We start from the raw sequence: 16,704 nt of genomic DNA, 5'->3' as shown, positions 1-16,704 counted from the left end.
ATCTCTCTTAATTTCTTCAGTCAAGTGATGTATTTTACATTTTATTCTTCCTGCATCCAAACAATTTTATTTAGTTCTGAAAAGCACCATGTACTGAAAAAGATGATGGAGGCCACAGCCATCTCTTCCAGTTCAAAAACTTTCCTAGGATGAATAAAATCATCTGAGTATATCAAGAAGGTAGTGGAAAATGGTTCATTGAACTGGAGGGGTTAACCCCTTTACTAAAGAGGGTCTCTCCTGAGCTGGTTAAAATTGTCTGGAAGTACCATGAGCCACAAATGTAACAGTAGCCATCACTGTACTGAAGATAATGGCCTTGCTGTTACTCTTACCTATCTGTCCTTAACTTACTCCTGGCCTGTCTCCTACAAAAATTCAAAACTAGGGGAACTGTGGTGCATAAGGTGTCTTGTGTGTTAGTGATGCATGATATCAAGCATGGAGGTGATGCTTGTGACCTTCTCCCGGGGTTTGCCAAGTCGCATCCCCTCGCTCTCTTCATGCCGTTCAAGGATGTTCCAGTCATCAAAGCTCACCACATCCACGCCTGAAAACCCAAACCATTGTATTATACTGATGTTTGGTGTTCTAGTAGGTTACGTTCCACCCTGATCTGACTTTACATCCAAGGGGTGGTTGGGATTTACTACAGTTCTCAAATAATGCCACTCAGGGATGAGCATCTGGTCATTCTCACCATAAATGTATAGAGTAAGTAGCATAATCCTGACTCCTACACTCTTGGAAAGGCAACAGAGGACTGGATGATAAATTCATAGACAGATACTGTATACATATACAGACAGATACACAGTTATAAGGATGTAAATTGACATCAATACTGTATATTCACAAACAAACAAACTGTATTGTACGGCACACTTGACACAAGTGGGCAGGTCTACTATACATGTTCAAGCAGTGTTCTATGGCTCAAGAAGGGCAACTGATCTGTAGACCAAAGGAACACCATTTTTTGTCATGAAAATAATATCACGAACATGAATGAGAACATTTATCAAAGTACACTAGTAGAAAACTATTTTGAATTTACAGAAAACAAAGAATATCGTTTTCGTTTTCGTTTTTAAAGGCTCCAACATGCTTGCATGTGTCGGCCTTGGTCACCTAATGGCGGCTCTCCATGCTGCACGATCCATTGCAGCCTCCCTGTTCAGTCCCTTAACCCTAAGGTCACACTTAATGACCTCGTCCCATGTCTTTCTCGGTCTACCCCTCATAACCCCACCCCCAATATTAACACTTCTCACCTTCCTCACCCAACTATCATCCCCCATCCTCTCCACATGTCCAAACCACCTTAATCTACCTCTCCTCATCACAACACCAATACACTCCAGTCCCATCCTACCTCTCAACTCTTCCATTGTAAACCCAGCCCCTCCAGGCCTTGGACGCAGGGACGCACTGCACATCCACCTAATCATTGTCATTTCTGTACGTCTGAGCCGGCGAATGTCTTCCTCCTTCACTGCCCAGGTCTCACTGCCATACAGAATTACACTCCTAACACACACTGCATACAAAGACCCCTTAGCACGTAGGGAGAGCCCCCTCAATGTCAGGAGAGGCAAGAGCTCCCTGAACTTCTTCCAACTGTACTAAAGTGTCAACCATCACTAACCATTCTCTAATTCACCAGGTCATAAACTATACTACTACTGTGGCCCACCTTTCTTCACCAACAGGTCCCTGATACACTCCTGTCCATCTCTGCTATGTGATACATCCAGCCGTCCACTGTCAATATCTGCCACAACAGCCTTGCCTGCACTGAACCCACTGGTCATGGTGGACAGTATCACTCCCACTGGGCCAGTGCCAATCCATCCACTCACATACAAACCTGTGTGGATGAGAACTATGAATGGTGGTGAAGTACTGATGAACTATACCTCATACCAATTAATCTGGCCAGGCATGTATGGCAACACTGTTCCTGCCGAGATCCTGATTGGCTGGAGATGTTTGTTCGATTTCGTTGTTGCTAAAAATGATACTTTTTTTATTATCAGATGTGATACTGAGTTTGTCGACAATACAATCGTCAAAAGCAATAAGAAATCCGTTTTATACTTATCAATAATGAAGTTTCGTAGGAAGATAGAGATATTGAGTCAACAAAGTACTGTATTTTAACAGTCCAAGTCAAGGTCTGCATTCAAACAATTCCTTTAAATCTCTGACACTCCGTAATATAACAGAAAATTAAGGAAACCTACTTAAGATATGCGTTGGTATAACACATTTAAATTTTAAGATCAGTCCGTACTGTGATAATGGAGGATATATAATGAAATAGTTTTCCTTTAGACTACTTTGATTTTTCGCGATTTTTTCAAACCTCCCTCCCTGCAGAACTCGTCTTTTCATTAGAATATTTAATTATTCAGTGTTGTGGCACGATTTAAGGATGCGGACTGATCTTAAAATTTAAATGTGTGTTATACCAACGCTTAGATTAAGCAGCTTTCCTTAATTTTTCTGTTATATTACTGAGTGTCGGAGATTTAAAGGAATTATTCGAATGCTGACCTTGACTTGGACTGTTAAAATACTTTGTCGACTCAATATCTCGATCGTCCTTCGAAACTCCATTGTTGTTAAGTATATTACGGATTTCTTATTGCTTTTGACGATTGTATTGTCGACAAACTCGGTATCACATCTGATAATAAAGAGAGCATCAGTTTTAGCAACAACGAAATCGAACAAACACCTCCAGCCAATCAGAATCTCGGCAGGAGCAGTGTTGCCATACATGCCTGGCCAGATTAACTGATATGAGGTATAGCAGAAATTATTTTTTGTCATAATCATTGTGGTACATGGGGGCACTCACCACCCACTTACTCGATGTAGTGCTGCTTGTGGTGTCTGCCCTTTCCTCTCTTCCATCCTTCCTCTTCTGTCTTTCCTTACTTCATTTTTACATCTTTTTTTCTGCCTACGGGTGACTACACCCCCTCTCCTTTCTTTCCTTCATTCTTTCCTCTTCCTTCTGCCTATGGGTGTCACTACACTGAGTGACAAGCCAAATGGTTTCCTGTACACCAGGCTATCATTTACTATGCTGCATGGTAACCATATTACCAAATTATGGCGCCTGATGGTTTAGTGGGTAATTAAGGTGCTCCAATTGGATTGAGTCTGTGTAGGTTTATATCCAAGGGATAGATGGGGTTTATTGCTCATGCAATGCCACTCAGGGACGAATGAGACTGGTCACTCTCATCTTAAATGTCAGGACCATCTTGCCCAGCCCCGGGTTCCTAAGCTCCTTATGGGGCAACAAAGGATTGGATGATGGATGCATGGATGGATCACCATGATACTAAAAATATACTGTGTAATGATAACATATTAGTGCTGATATTTTAAGATCCCAGGCTCATCTAAATGTGAACCCTGTGAACTGCATGCTGAAGCTGACCTGCAGTCCACCAACCTCTTTTCATGGGATGAGGAAGAAAGTGAATCAGGCAACAGGGCAGTCTGGCTATACTGAACTGGTACAACAGAAGGAAGGTATCCCTCTCCAATAACACAATGCTACCACAGGGTGGGGATAACCAGCACCATGCTTACTTTTGTCTTTTGGAATAAAAATCAGTGCTTAAAGGATGCTTCAAGGACCTTTCCACCTCCTCTCCTGTCAGAGGAGATATGAAGCTGTGTTTCATATCACCAGATATCTATGCCTGTTAAGAAGAGGAGGTTTACCCCACATCCCAATAACTTTTTCATTTTTTGAAATTGGTAATGTGTGTGGAGTATTCTTTCTCCCCAATCCACAGGGCAAAGATCATCATCTTAGCCCAGTTTCCTACATCTCCATAGGGCTAGTGTGATTCAGAGAGTAGCTCTTTAATCTAAATGGAGACAAATCAGTGGAGAAAGAAAGTCCAGGGTACAATTCCTGAATCCTCCCTCCCCTACCCCACCAATGGAGGTGATGATACTGTCACATTCATTTATTAAGCAGAGGGAGGCCTGAAACAATTATTCCTTTCCTTGGATGGATGAGTGGTTAGGTGATGTTTCTAGTAAAGAAGTAGCATTTTTTCAACAGGGAATTATTTTGCTAAAAAATTAGTCTCCTAATAAATACAGTGCATGATATACAACAATTTTTGTACAGCTGCAGAAAAACAACACAATACCCAATGGTAATTAAGCATACTGAAGTGTAACCAAGGTGTCCATCTGACTTACCCTGATGTCCCTTCACTCTGCTGTCTTCATTGGCTATGGTACCTGTCCTGGGGTCAAAGGGAAGGGAGGGGTCCAGGCTCACACCCTTGTACCCAATGCTCCTCAGGACCAAACCGCACTCTGTGGTCTCCATTTCACTCGTATGTACAGCTCTCTCCTGACCCATCTCACCCTCTAGTCTAATGGGGCGAATCAGAACTGGTTCTGAATGATTCAGGATAATATATTTTACTATATCATGAACTACTAGCAGCCCTCAGTTTATGACATGGATGTGTTCTATGGTCATGGTCTGACATTTGTGCTGCATTCTCTCAATCTATCTCACCCTCAAGGCTGCTGATCTTAATGTGGGTTAGGACTGATGATATATTATGTAGCTGCATGGAATAAGATCATCATGAGGACAGCATTTTAGGTGGAGAATACTAGTGATGAGGGATATGAGGGAATTAGGACTGAATGATGAAAATCTGTTGGATAGGAAACCACTGGAGAAAACATATTAAAGTGGCCAGCCTAAAGCAAATAAGAAAAGACAAAGAAGATTATGAGATCAGACATAAGTAAATTCTCCAAACAGCCCTACTGCATTTCCATTGCATTCATCTGTACTGTTCTCTCTCAACCTTGTAATATCTTCTTTTAAACTGGGAAGACGGACACAAAAACCATGTTGGCTGATGCTCCATTACCCTCCATGGACATTAAAAAAAAAAATAAATAAATAATAATAATAGTGACCATGCAATGCAAGAGATCATAACTATAAAATTAAAATATGGCTACTTCTTAAATAGTTCAAGTATATAATTAACATACCACAAACCTATCTCACCCTCCAGCCTGAAGTGTGAGGTAGGGATACATATGAATGCTGCAGTAGCTAAACAAAATGATATCGGACAGGTAAATTAGAATATTTGATTAGGTAAACATCTCTCAACTTGCCTACCTATTAAGTGCCAGCTTGAGCCCTGTCACCTCCCCAGCAGGTCCCGCCATCACCTCCACAGGACTGCGGAGGAAGCACAGACCCCACGTGCGTGTGGCCGAGGCATATGCAGCTGACAGCTTGGCATCAGGCTTGTCAAGTGCCGTCTTGGCTAAGAGCTCAAGCAGTCTTTTGCGTGGCCGAGGCAGTTCTAGTGGGGGGTTAGGGTGGAAAGGAATGAGTATTTTCTTTCATAGTATAGGGCGATACTTTAACCAAAGTCTTCATATGAGCTTGGTATGACAAATTACTTGAGGAAACAGTGTTTCACTGCATAGTCTGCAGTAGCTGAAAAGCAAGAGTACCAGACATGAACCCAATAATTTCACAATGGAATTCACTTCAGCAATTACTATCCACAGTGCTTCACTGAAAGTACGGTACTGGAGAGGAACACAATGTGGTGGCACCAATAAAGCCTGGTGGTTGCACTGCCTGGGTGTACAAATATCCCTGAGATAATTTCCTATCCCCTGAAAGGGGGATGATGGATGACAAGCAGTGGACAACTTAAGCCTTCAGTCCACTGGGTTCATATTTCAGATAAGCCTGATGCCACAGCAACTTCACTACAATCTTGCAGCATATGAAGCAGCTTTGTAGTATGAGAGGTACGAGCAAAACTGATTTAATAAAAAAAACAATCATCATCTACAATTCCTTCACTTTAACATGGTCTGACTGTCATCTCCCTAAGCTGAATCACAAACTGTAATAAAGACTGACTATAGCATATGGTGCAAGCCAAAAAGGATGCAGAGCCATTGTATTGTCGTTCTCACCCACCGAGGTATGTGATATCAAATGCAGCAAGATGAAAATGTGGGCCAAGTTAATGAGAAATGAGTATAGATTTCTCTCAAGATAATACTGTCTTCTCCTCACCAGGTATAAGGTCCCTGAGGTGTGTATAATCAGGAGGGTGTAGATGTGGTCTGCAGCCAGGTAAATTAACCATCTCCCTGAGCTCCTTGATGGTGAAGGCTGCATGCTGTGGTCCACGTCGACCCACTAAGCTCACATGATGGACACGACTCTCAGATAGGCGGGACAGTACAGGTTCTGGGATGTCAGTTTTCTGTAGTCAGGAATACATAAATAAATGAGAACAAAAAAATACTCTATAAAACAAAACAGCTGGGACTCCTATGTTATATAGGATTCTCAGACACAAGAAAGAGTACTGGCTCTGGGTTGGCTATTTTCTATAGTCAATATAAAATAACTGAGACTTGCATGCTATACACAATTCTTGGACAAATGGGGGGGGTACCAGTTCTGGGACATCTATTTTCTGCAGTTGATAACAAAGATACAATAGCTGATTCACATAATATAACTGACTCTTGGATAAATGGGCAATACTGGCTCTGAGATGCTCATTTTCTGCAGCCAGTAATAAAGATGCAAAATCTCTTTTGCCAGTTTGCTTTCGTCTGACTGAGTTGGGCCACTTACACAACTAGAATACAGAGTTGTGGTTGTATGAATTTCACTGAGCCCTAGCTGTGAGGTAAGAATGCATCTATGTGGTTACTAGTCAACTCCATCCTCCAATCTGACTACATCTATCGACTGTGCTGAAAGAGGTTAGGGATCTTTATCAGGTCTCAGTAAACACACAATTTTATCATCATTTCAACTCTTTTCCCAGAAGTCAGGGAAGGCAAAAACATGGCAGAGGCAGAACTGATCAAAAGCTAGCCCAATGAAACTGGTCACACATTAATTCAGTTATCAGTTAAGCTATCTTTATTCACTTCAGTACTACAGATACAGTACTTTGAACATAAGTACAGTAAACTTGTAGAAATTCATTGAAAATGAAACACGTCTTATCCATTGATATCTCACCTCAAATGTTTTTCTGTCAGTCATTTACCTTGGTTGAACTTTTTTTTGGGGGGAGGGGGGGGTCACCCAACTACCTAACTTAAGGTACACAGAACACAAGGATACACTCTTTTCACAAACAATAGCCAACACTACTCAAAACAGTCATACGTGATTTTAACATCTCACATTCATTCATTCATCCATTGCCAGACGCCATGTATCCCACACGGGGTGGCCAATGGCTTAGAGTTAATTGTTTTACAGGGAGGGGCACTAATCCTCCACCAACCCCACTTGACACGTAGGGATGCCAACAGCATCTAGTGTTCCCAGGCGGTCACCCATCCAAGTACTAACCAGACCCAACATTGCTCACGCTGAAATTATAATCATTCACAACTTATGCTATCATATGTGATATCATCTCACATCAAAACTGTAATACTGCAATACATAATTAATGCAGTCATATCTCATCATTTCACCAAAACTGTACTCATCCACACTTATACCGTGCTTACCCTCAACAACTAACCCTCAAGAGATCAACTGGTGTCAGGAGTATTCTGGCCACATCAATGGCAACATTTCCCTGGCCAATCACAGCCACGGATTCAATGCCAAGGTCCACATCCAGATTGGCATCCTCAGGCAGTCCGTTGTACCAGCCTACCAGCCGCCGTGCAGATATAACATTGGGCAAAGACTCACCAGGAATGTCTAGTGTGCGATCCTTGGCTGCTCCATATGCCTTAAGAAATACACAAAAATGAAGTTATCAACCCCTTGAATTTGATGACTTAAAAAAACATCTAGAATGAGACAGCAGAACCGGGTAAAAAGGTATACTGAGAGTGGGAGGTCATAAGCTGGAGAGGGGGCAGCCTAATGTATGAGAACAGTAAGAAATGGAGGTGATTCATTTGTGGCCACCCCTTATGTGATTAAGACCACAGGTAGATATGAAGAAGAAAAAACACCAACATTCACATAACCCCCTACAAGATGTAGGACCAGAGGTGAGGTTTCCTTAGTCCAGTACATTTAAGGATAGATGACCAGCATAGTTTCCTTGGCTGATTTATATGGTCAGAAAAAACTCTACACAGCTCTTAGGATTAATCTATGCAAGGCTGTCAATCAGAGGCAGCTTTATAAGGCTAAAGAATGTGCAATAAAATAGCTGTTAACCAGTTAAATCCAATGATGTAAAGAAACAGCCACTCCCATATTACTCCCTATAAGGTGCAGGCACCTGAGGATACACTACCACAGTTCAGTATGTTTAAGGATAAGGTAAAAGTCTACTTAAGAATAAACAAATAAATAAATAAAAATAAAATAACCTAATGCTGATTAAACCCCTAGAAGGATGTCTCTCCATCTGGCATTATGAATGTACTGATATTTGATAATCATTCCGTATATAAACTGTCATATACTATCACACAACAGCCACCCACCAGAACAGCAGCATGGTAAGCCTCTCTCAGCTGGGCGAGGGTGACGTCACTTCCCACGGCCACATTCCCGAGGAATGTGAAGCGGTCTTTAGCAGCTGTCTGGGTGAATGTGTTGATGCAGTTCTTGACCTCAGGGTGGTCTGGAGCCACTCCATAACGTACCAGACCGAATGGCACTGGAAGACGCTCATACATGTCTACACGGGCAGTCTTATGGTTCTGAGGAGGGGGGGTGAGAGGATTATGTATCATCCAGTGCTCTGATGGGGAAGAATGGGAGTCAGAAAACATCCCTTGCCTAATCCCTCAACCCATGGAGGTCATGTATTCTATTCTTGTTACCTACAGTTGATCATATTCAGGTTGGTGAGCTATCCTGAACTAAAATCATCTGGTACAGTATAAAGGTTGTTAGTGGTTGGGAGTCACTTTATAATTCACCAAACCAAATGACACTTGCATGCTCATACAAGTCTACATGAGCACTTTTGTGATTCTGAGGGAGAAAGGGAATGAAGGAATTAATGACCATCCAGTGCATGATAAGATGAGGTACTAATATGATATACAGAATTACTCCCTTCTAAATGATGTTATTGTCTATTACAAAGTACTGCTGCCATTTTAAGATTATATTTTTTCAGCTCATGAAAGATTCTTCACTGGAAGAGGTCAGAAACATCTGCATTAACTCTTTCAGTATAAAAAAGATGACAAAAGTGAGCTCACATTCTCCCTTCCAAACGAGTACCGGGTATGACTTTTTTTTTTTTTTCTTTATTCTTGCTATTGCCACTCAATTAGTTTCACTTTGAGATTTTATTACTTGGAAATAGGTTAATATTATGTGCTAAGGTACCTCTGTAAATCACACTGCTGCATCTCTGTATACAATATAGTATTTCCTCTAAATATAGATACAAGAAAAGTCCTGTAATCCGAATCGCAGGGGACTGAGGATCTTTTGGACTAGTGTTTTTTCGGTCTATTGGAAGGAACCTTTGAAAACATTAGAAATATGTACAGGACCATTAAATAAATACTTTAAATTAATCTGAGTTATTGTTTTACTCACTGGAAATGCACAGAAGTGCAGATGAATGGTTGCAGGCAGGTATCCAAGTCCAAAGGCAAGTCCAAGCCAGATAAATCCTTACATAAAACGAGAAAATTTATAAAAAGGGCCAGAATATTAAAAAAAAATTTCGCCTTGAAAAATTTGGAGTATTGGGATATTTGGATTATTGGTGGTCAGATTGGAGGACTTTTAATGTATTCCCAATCATACACAGACTGCGAGATAATGCTGATTTTATATGTGCGACGTGTCGGAGAGAGCAGATGGAGATTGTCAGGCATGAAAGGACTGAACTTGCTGGTGAATCTCTTGAGTGTGTGGAAGAGATTTGTTATTTGGGAGACATGTTATGTGCTGGAGGTGGGGCTGGAGCTAGCTCTGTGGCTAGCGTGTGAAGTGGTTGGAAGAAGTTCAGGGAGCTCTTGCCTCTCCTGACATTGAGAGGACTCTTCCTACGTGCTAAGGGGTCTTTGTAGGTAGCATGTGTTAGGAGTGTAATGCTGTATGGTAGTGAGACCTGGGCAGTAAAGGAGGAGGATATTCGCAGGCTCAGACATACAGAAATGACAATGATTAGGTGGATGTGTAGTGTGTCCCTATGTCCAAGGTCTGGGGGGGGGCTGGGTTTACAATGGTAGAGTTGAGAGGTAGGATGAGACTGGAGTGGATTGGTGTTGTAATGAGGAGTTAGATTGAGGTGGTTTGGGCATGTGGAGAGGATGAGGGATGATAATTGGGTGAGGAAGGTGAGAAGTGTTAATACTGAGGGTGGGGTTATGAGGGGTAGACCGAGAAAGATATGGGACGAGGTCATTAAGTGTGACCTCAGGGTTATGGGACTGAACAGGGAGGATCCAATAGATCGTGCAGCATGGAGAGCCGCCATTAGATGACCAAGGCCGACGCATGCATGCATGTTGGAACCTTTAAAAACAAAACGAAATGAACACAGCTGACACAGTATAAGAGGGCAAGGTGAAAGACAAAGCCTATTGTCCAAACAGTATGATGGTAACAATTCATCTAGAAATGGTGATACCATTCATGGTACAGTATCAACTTTAGATACTGTACTGTACTGAACATAGTAAAAGGTTGTACTGTATATGCATTCACAACATAAAGTACGAAGTGTATAAGGCAGTGATGTGTCAAAACAGAATCACATGGTCATTGTCACCTTGAGTATATGCTGAGCTGCATAGAATCCTGCCGGGCCACTGCCAATGATGCACACCTGTGGGGTAATGGATGTGGTAGAGGTGCTCAGTGATGCCCTCACACCACGCACCACACCACACATCCCACATGACATCACCCTCCCTCTCAACAGCATCATCAGCTCTGCAAAACATGAATTACTTCAGCTCAAGCTGACATAATAGTATTCTCTCCTGATGTTGTTACTGTATATACTGGTGTTGCTGAGGTCCCAGCCTCATCTAAAATGGGAACCCAGTGGACTGCACGCTTAAGCTGCCCTTCTTCTGCCGGTCCACCATCTCCCTCATTGGGGGGATAGAGAAGTAGATGAGGGACAATTGTATAACCAGGAAATCAAGTGCCCTGTTATATCAGTGCCACCTCAAAAAGGTGTCCCTCTCCACCACAACAATATTTTGAAACCTCACGTATATCTATCAGTCCACTATCCTCTTTTTAGGGCATAAGAAGCAGCTGAGAGACATTTGTATAACCACCTGAGCCACCATACAACTGGGTTGCCCAGTTATACAAATGCAGCCACATACAGCCATCCCTCTATAGTACCACAAGAGACTATTCTATCTATCTATTGCCAGACGCCTCAATCCCGTTTGGGGTGGCCACAAACAAATCGCCTCCAAGTCGCCCTGTCCCCCGCCATTTCACTCCCCTGCTCCCAACTCACACCCCCCTCTCTCATATACCTCTCCACCCCATCTCTCCATCTCATCCTCGGCCTCCCCCTCCCTCTTTCCCCCTCCACCTCACTCACATACACTCTCTTCGTCAGTCTTTGACCCTCCATCCTCTCCACATGGCCAAACCACCTCAGTGTGTTCCTCATAACGCTTCCTATCACATCCACATCAACACCACAACGCTCCATTATATCCTCATTCGTCAGCCTGTCTCTCCATGTGACTCCACAGGCTCCTCTTAAATAACTCATTTCCACGGCTCTCACTCTTGACTTGTGTCCTCCCAACAACGTCCAAGCTTCACTTCCGTACGTTAGAGTTGGTATCACAATACTGTCATGTAGTAACTTTTTCACTTCCATGCTCACTTCCCTGTTTCTTATCACTGCTTTCAAAGAACCAGCAACCTTTCTTCCCTGCTGTACCCTTTCAAGCACTTCACCCTCCAAACCTCCATCCTTACTCATCACACTACCCAAGTACTTAAACGTACTCACATTTTCCAATTCCTCACCATCCAACCTCGCTGTACATTCACTGACTTCACCTCTCTCAAAGACCATCACTTTACTCTTCCCTACATTCACCTTTAGATTCCGTTTCTTACACACTCTCTCAAACTCATCCACCAAGCCTTGCAGCTCCCCTTCGTCTTCACTCAACAACACGGTATCATCTGCAAACAACAGTACAGGGAGTTTCCAAACACTATCCTGTCTCACCAGGGCCACTCCAACATCCACTACCCTACCTTGTACCTCTTTTATTACCCCATCCATGTACAGATTGAACAACCATGGAGACATGACACATCCCTGTTTCAACCCAACTTTCAAAGAGAAAAATTCACTTAGTTCACCATCCACACGCACTGCAGCCTTCGCACCATCGTACATACTCTTCACAGCATTCAACAACTTCCCATCTATTCCATATATTCTTAACACTTTCCACAATCCTAGTCTATCCACCCTGTCATATGCTTTCTCCAAATCCATGAAAGCCGCATACAATTTCTTTCCCTTCTCTAGAAACTTTTCCACTAAAGATCTGAGAATGAATATCTGATCTACACAACCTCTTCCCTTCCTAAAGCCTCCCTGTTCTTCTCCAACTAATTTCTCTGTTCTTTCTCTAACTCTGTCAATAAGTATCCTACCATACACTTTTCCTATTATACTAAGAAGACAAATGCCCCTATGATTACCACACACTTCTTTTTCCCTTTTCCTTTGTACAAGGGAATAATTATACCTGACTTCCAATCCTCCGGGACTCTACCTTCCTCCAGGCCAATCTGCACATCTTCCACATCCATTCTACTACTATCTCTCCCCCATGCTTCAGCATTTCACCACACACTCCATCAATTCCTGGGGCTTTCCCTGATTTAACTTTCTTCATTGCTTCCACAACTTCTATCCTACTGATTTCTTCCTGTCTTCTCACCTCCCTCCTTCTTCCAGCCATTCCCCAGCCACTTATACTCGCATTACTTCCATCCTCCACGTTCAACAATTCCTTAAAGTGTTCTCTCCATCTGCTCACTTTTTCTCCCTTCTCCACTAGTAATCTACCATTTTTATCTTTCACTCCCCTGCTAACTTCACTTCCACCCTGTCTTACTCTTTTCACCTCTTTCCAGAACATTTTCTTACAGTCCCTCCACTTTACACTCAAATTCCTTCCAAATTCCTTCCAAATTCCTCATCCACAAGAGACATAACATCAAAAATACTCTTCACAAAACATATATTAGAAAATGAAGGAAACAAACTCTTAAATGCAAACAATATAAAGAAGGAAAAACCATGTGGATAAAACAAATAAAGATCTACCTAAAAATTGTAAACAATAGCCTAACAGAAATTAAAGATAAGACAGAAAATGAACTAAAAAAGAAGGTCAAAGACTGGGATACCCTAAAATGGAAAGAGAAAATAAACACTAAATCTACCCTAACCCACTACAGCAATATAAACACAACATAAAAGAAGCCTCCTAATAAAAGCCAGAACAAACACATTAAAACTAAACTGGAGGAACAGACACCAGAACAAGGACACAACATGCCCAGCATGTGGAGAACCAGAAGAAGCACAAGAACACTTTATACTTAAATGTCCTGCATACAAAACCATCAGAAGAAAATACACACGTGCAAAGAATACATCGACATGAACAAGAGAAAATGGCAAAACTACTATTATTAACAGCAAAAAATCAAGATATAGGAAAGAAAAGGTTCACCGTGCAATTATGGAAGAAAAGAAGTAAAATAATCAAAGAAAAGGAAGCCTAAGGAAATGATGACGATGCAAGGAAGCCATAGCAAAGGCAATCCCAAAACTTTACCGGACTGGACTGGACTGGACCACTCTCTCCTGAAACCTCACATAAATCTCATGCTCTCTTGGCATCTTATGCACTCTCCTATCTTCTACTCACAGATTCTCACCTTGTTCACTAATCCTACAGTATTCTGTACTGGTACTACGTTCATTTTAAACTGGCTTGAAACTGACATGTCTCTGTCTTGAATGATGTGCTATAGGAAGATATTAATAACAGATTATAATGCTAGTCACAAAGAGGTGTTATGGAAAGGGTGCTGTGCCACACTATGGTCCTGTTCTGCTATTGAGGTATTCTAAAATATGATAAAAAAATAAATAAAAATTCCTATCGAGTTAGAGGGAATGAACTATAGATGTACAACAAACTAAGCGTACTGGTATGTACGTCTAGGATCTCCACCAATCTGAAGGATAAAGAACACAAGCATGGTGAAGGAAAAGGAGAAAAAATGAAAAACAGTCTCACCAGGAAACTAATAAAAATATGAGCAAATAATATAAAAATTTGTGGAACAAAAGCCTAGTGGAAAACTATTTTCAAATGGTAAGAATTTGTAACATCTACCACTACAAATCCAACAAATGGACAGGATGAAACAAAATCTACCCCATGATTCGTGAGATGCGGTGGAGGTGATACTGGAAATGAGTGACTTCCAAAACACACACACACACACAACAAAAAACTGTACAGTTAGGGTAAATTAAAAAATACACTAGGCACCAGAAATTATGGTTCCATTAGAATTAAAATTTATCATACATTTATCCATGCCCAAATACTGCTACTGAAATACAAAACTAACAACATCATAGGTGTATTCCATTTAAATTTACCATTCAAATCATTCAGTTGTTCACACAACCACACAGTGATGTTTTACATAAAGGGTCTTGCAACAAAATTGTGAAATCCCTTGGCCAACTGTTGGATGTATGCATTTTATTCATTATTACCTGTCTGATTCACAAAAGTTACTCAAGCAGTAAAGTCCATAGAGTCGAATGTACCTTACCCAATCACATAATATTAACTTCCAGGCTTAAACTGCCGAAAATGGGCTGAAAAATAATCGCATCACCTTCACCAACACCATTCACACTTCCAGCGCACTCGACAACTAATAATACAAGCATACAAAAAAAAAAAAAAAATCTCAGTATGTCCCTGTAATCATGTTACTAAGGCCGAGTACAAAAATCAGACATGTTAAATTAGGTTTTTCTTTCCTGCAAGCATGAGGAGCCGAAATTACCCAACTCCGAAAAAGCCCAAACTCTTCTCAAACTTATACAACACGAAGAATTGAATATTTATTGTTGTAAAAGGTACAGAGCTAAAACACACACGCAAGTATAAAGTATGAAGAGAACTATAGGAAGAAAATGATTCAAGGTGCAAAATGGTAACGCATGTGCTGCAACGATGGGACGCAATGCATGAACCACCTTGTAGAAGAGAGAGAGAGAGAGAGAGAAAGAGAGAGAGAGAGTCACAAATAAAGGCAAATTTGTATATAGGAAGTCACAATGAACTTTGAGGCGGTATTTGATTACATCAGATTCAAGCGAATTTGAATGACTTCGGGTTAACTGGAGATTACTGGAGACTGATATGGTTGTATTGGATTTGGTGAGCTTTTGAGTATGTTTTTGTAACTCACCGATAAGGCGAGAGGTTCATCACAGGCCACCGACAAACGTAATTTCCTCTATTAATAACTTTGCCGCACTATATAAAAAGTATTTAAATTAGTATATACTCCTAATAATATATTCAAATATTAAGTTAATTGGTGATAAGAAGCTGTAGTAATATGCATCTTCATAATTTTAAGTACAGTAAAAGCTAGGTGTCTGCCGAGTACCTGTGGGAGTGTTTAGTAATCGGTAATAAATGGGTAACTTAATGGATGTTGTAAATGAAACTAGAGACTTCACTGACGATCTGTAAACATGGATTCCTTTTGGTTTCCTTTAATTCCTCCCCTCCTTCATGGTTATCTCCCTAACATACATGCAATAGGAAGATGTATTGGAACACATCAAAATGAAGTCCTATGTCATATAAGCTATCAGACAAATGAAAAAATTCGGTGGTGGAGTTGTCATCTGTTTTCCAGTACAGAGATGACATTTCCTGTCCTCCCCCTTCCCCCACTCCCTTTTAATGACCCTTCTGTAGTGTCACTGACCATACTCTGAAATAAGATGTTGACTAATCACCTCAAATAATTACAGGTGTTCCAGAAATTTATTTATCTATATACTGCATCTACTGACATGCCTTCATACCAGAAGGGGTAGCCACAAATGAATTGCCTCCATGTCATTCTCTCCTCAGCCATCAGGCCATCCTCTTGTTAACCCACACTCCCCTCTCATGTATCTCTCCACCTCATCCTCAGTCTCCCCCTCTCCCTCTCCATCCCATTCCTCCACCCCATTCCCAGTCTCCCTCTCCCTCTCCACCCCATCCATCCATCTCATCTTCAGTCTCCCCCTTCTCCTCCACCTCATTCACATTCACTTTTCTGGTTACCTCAGTGTCAATTCTCTCCACATAAATCACCATAAAATACTAGGGACATACTTACACCTTTTGCTCAGTCACTTTTATCAATACAATCATTAGTGCTTAATGCATGTTTGAGTGGCATTGATGAGGAGCCCACACATAACAGTGCTTTGCACTTTGAGTGCAGCTACTGCGGCATCCACCCAGAAGCCAAACATTCTCATATTTCCCAGCAAATTGCCATAAGAAAGACCCTGGTCCAACCCTTGTGAGGCACAGTATCCAGTAAAAGTCCTCTCATTCGGCATCTTCAGG

At 41.4% G+C, this 16,704-nt stretch overlaps 1 protein-coding gene across 1 annotated transcript; it reads right to left on the bottom strand.

Moving 5' to 3' along the window:
* Positions 1-179: 179 nt before the first annotated feature.
* On the bottom strand, positions 180-14,964 carry dare (NADPH:adrenodoxin oxidoreductase, mitochondrial). Its single transcript, XM_080276956.1, has 10 exons — positions 14,888-14,964; positions 10,791-10,954; positions 8,533-8,751; positions 7,605-7,820; positions 7,178-7,195; positions 6,119-6,311; positions 5,195-5,384; positions 4,240-4,418; positions 1,697-1,870; positions 180-550 (listed from the first exon to the last, which is right to left on the bottom strand). The coding sequence occupies exons 2-10, from the start codon at positions 10,947-10,949 to the stop codon at positions 420-422; spliced, it is 1,479 nt and encodes a 492-aa protein (XP_080133082.1). The 5' UTR covers positions 10,950-10,954; positions 14,888-14,964; the 3' UTR covers positions 180-419.
* Between the last annotated feature and the right edge of the window lie 1,740 nt (positions 14,965-16,704).

Source organism: Coenobita brevimanus, chromosome 67 (genome assembly GCF_032717465.1).
Source record: "Coenobita brevimanus isolate Jiangsu-jjx chromosome 67, ASM3271746v2, whole genome shotgun sequence".
In the NCBI taxonomy this organism is placed as follows: domain Eukaryota; kingdom Metazoa; phylum Arthropoda; class Malacostraca; order Decapoda; family Coenobitidae; genus Coenobita; species Coenobita brevimanus.
This window is presented reverse-complemented; position numbering and strand designations above follow the sequence as displayed.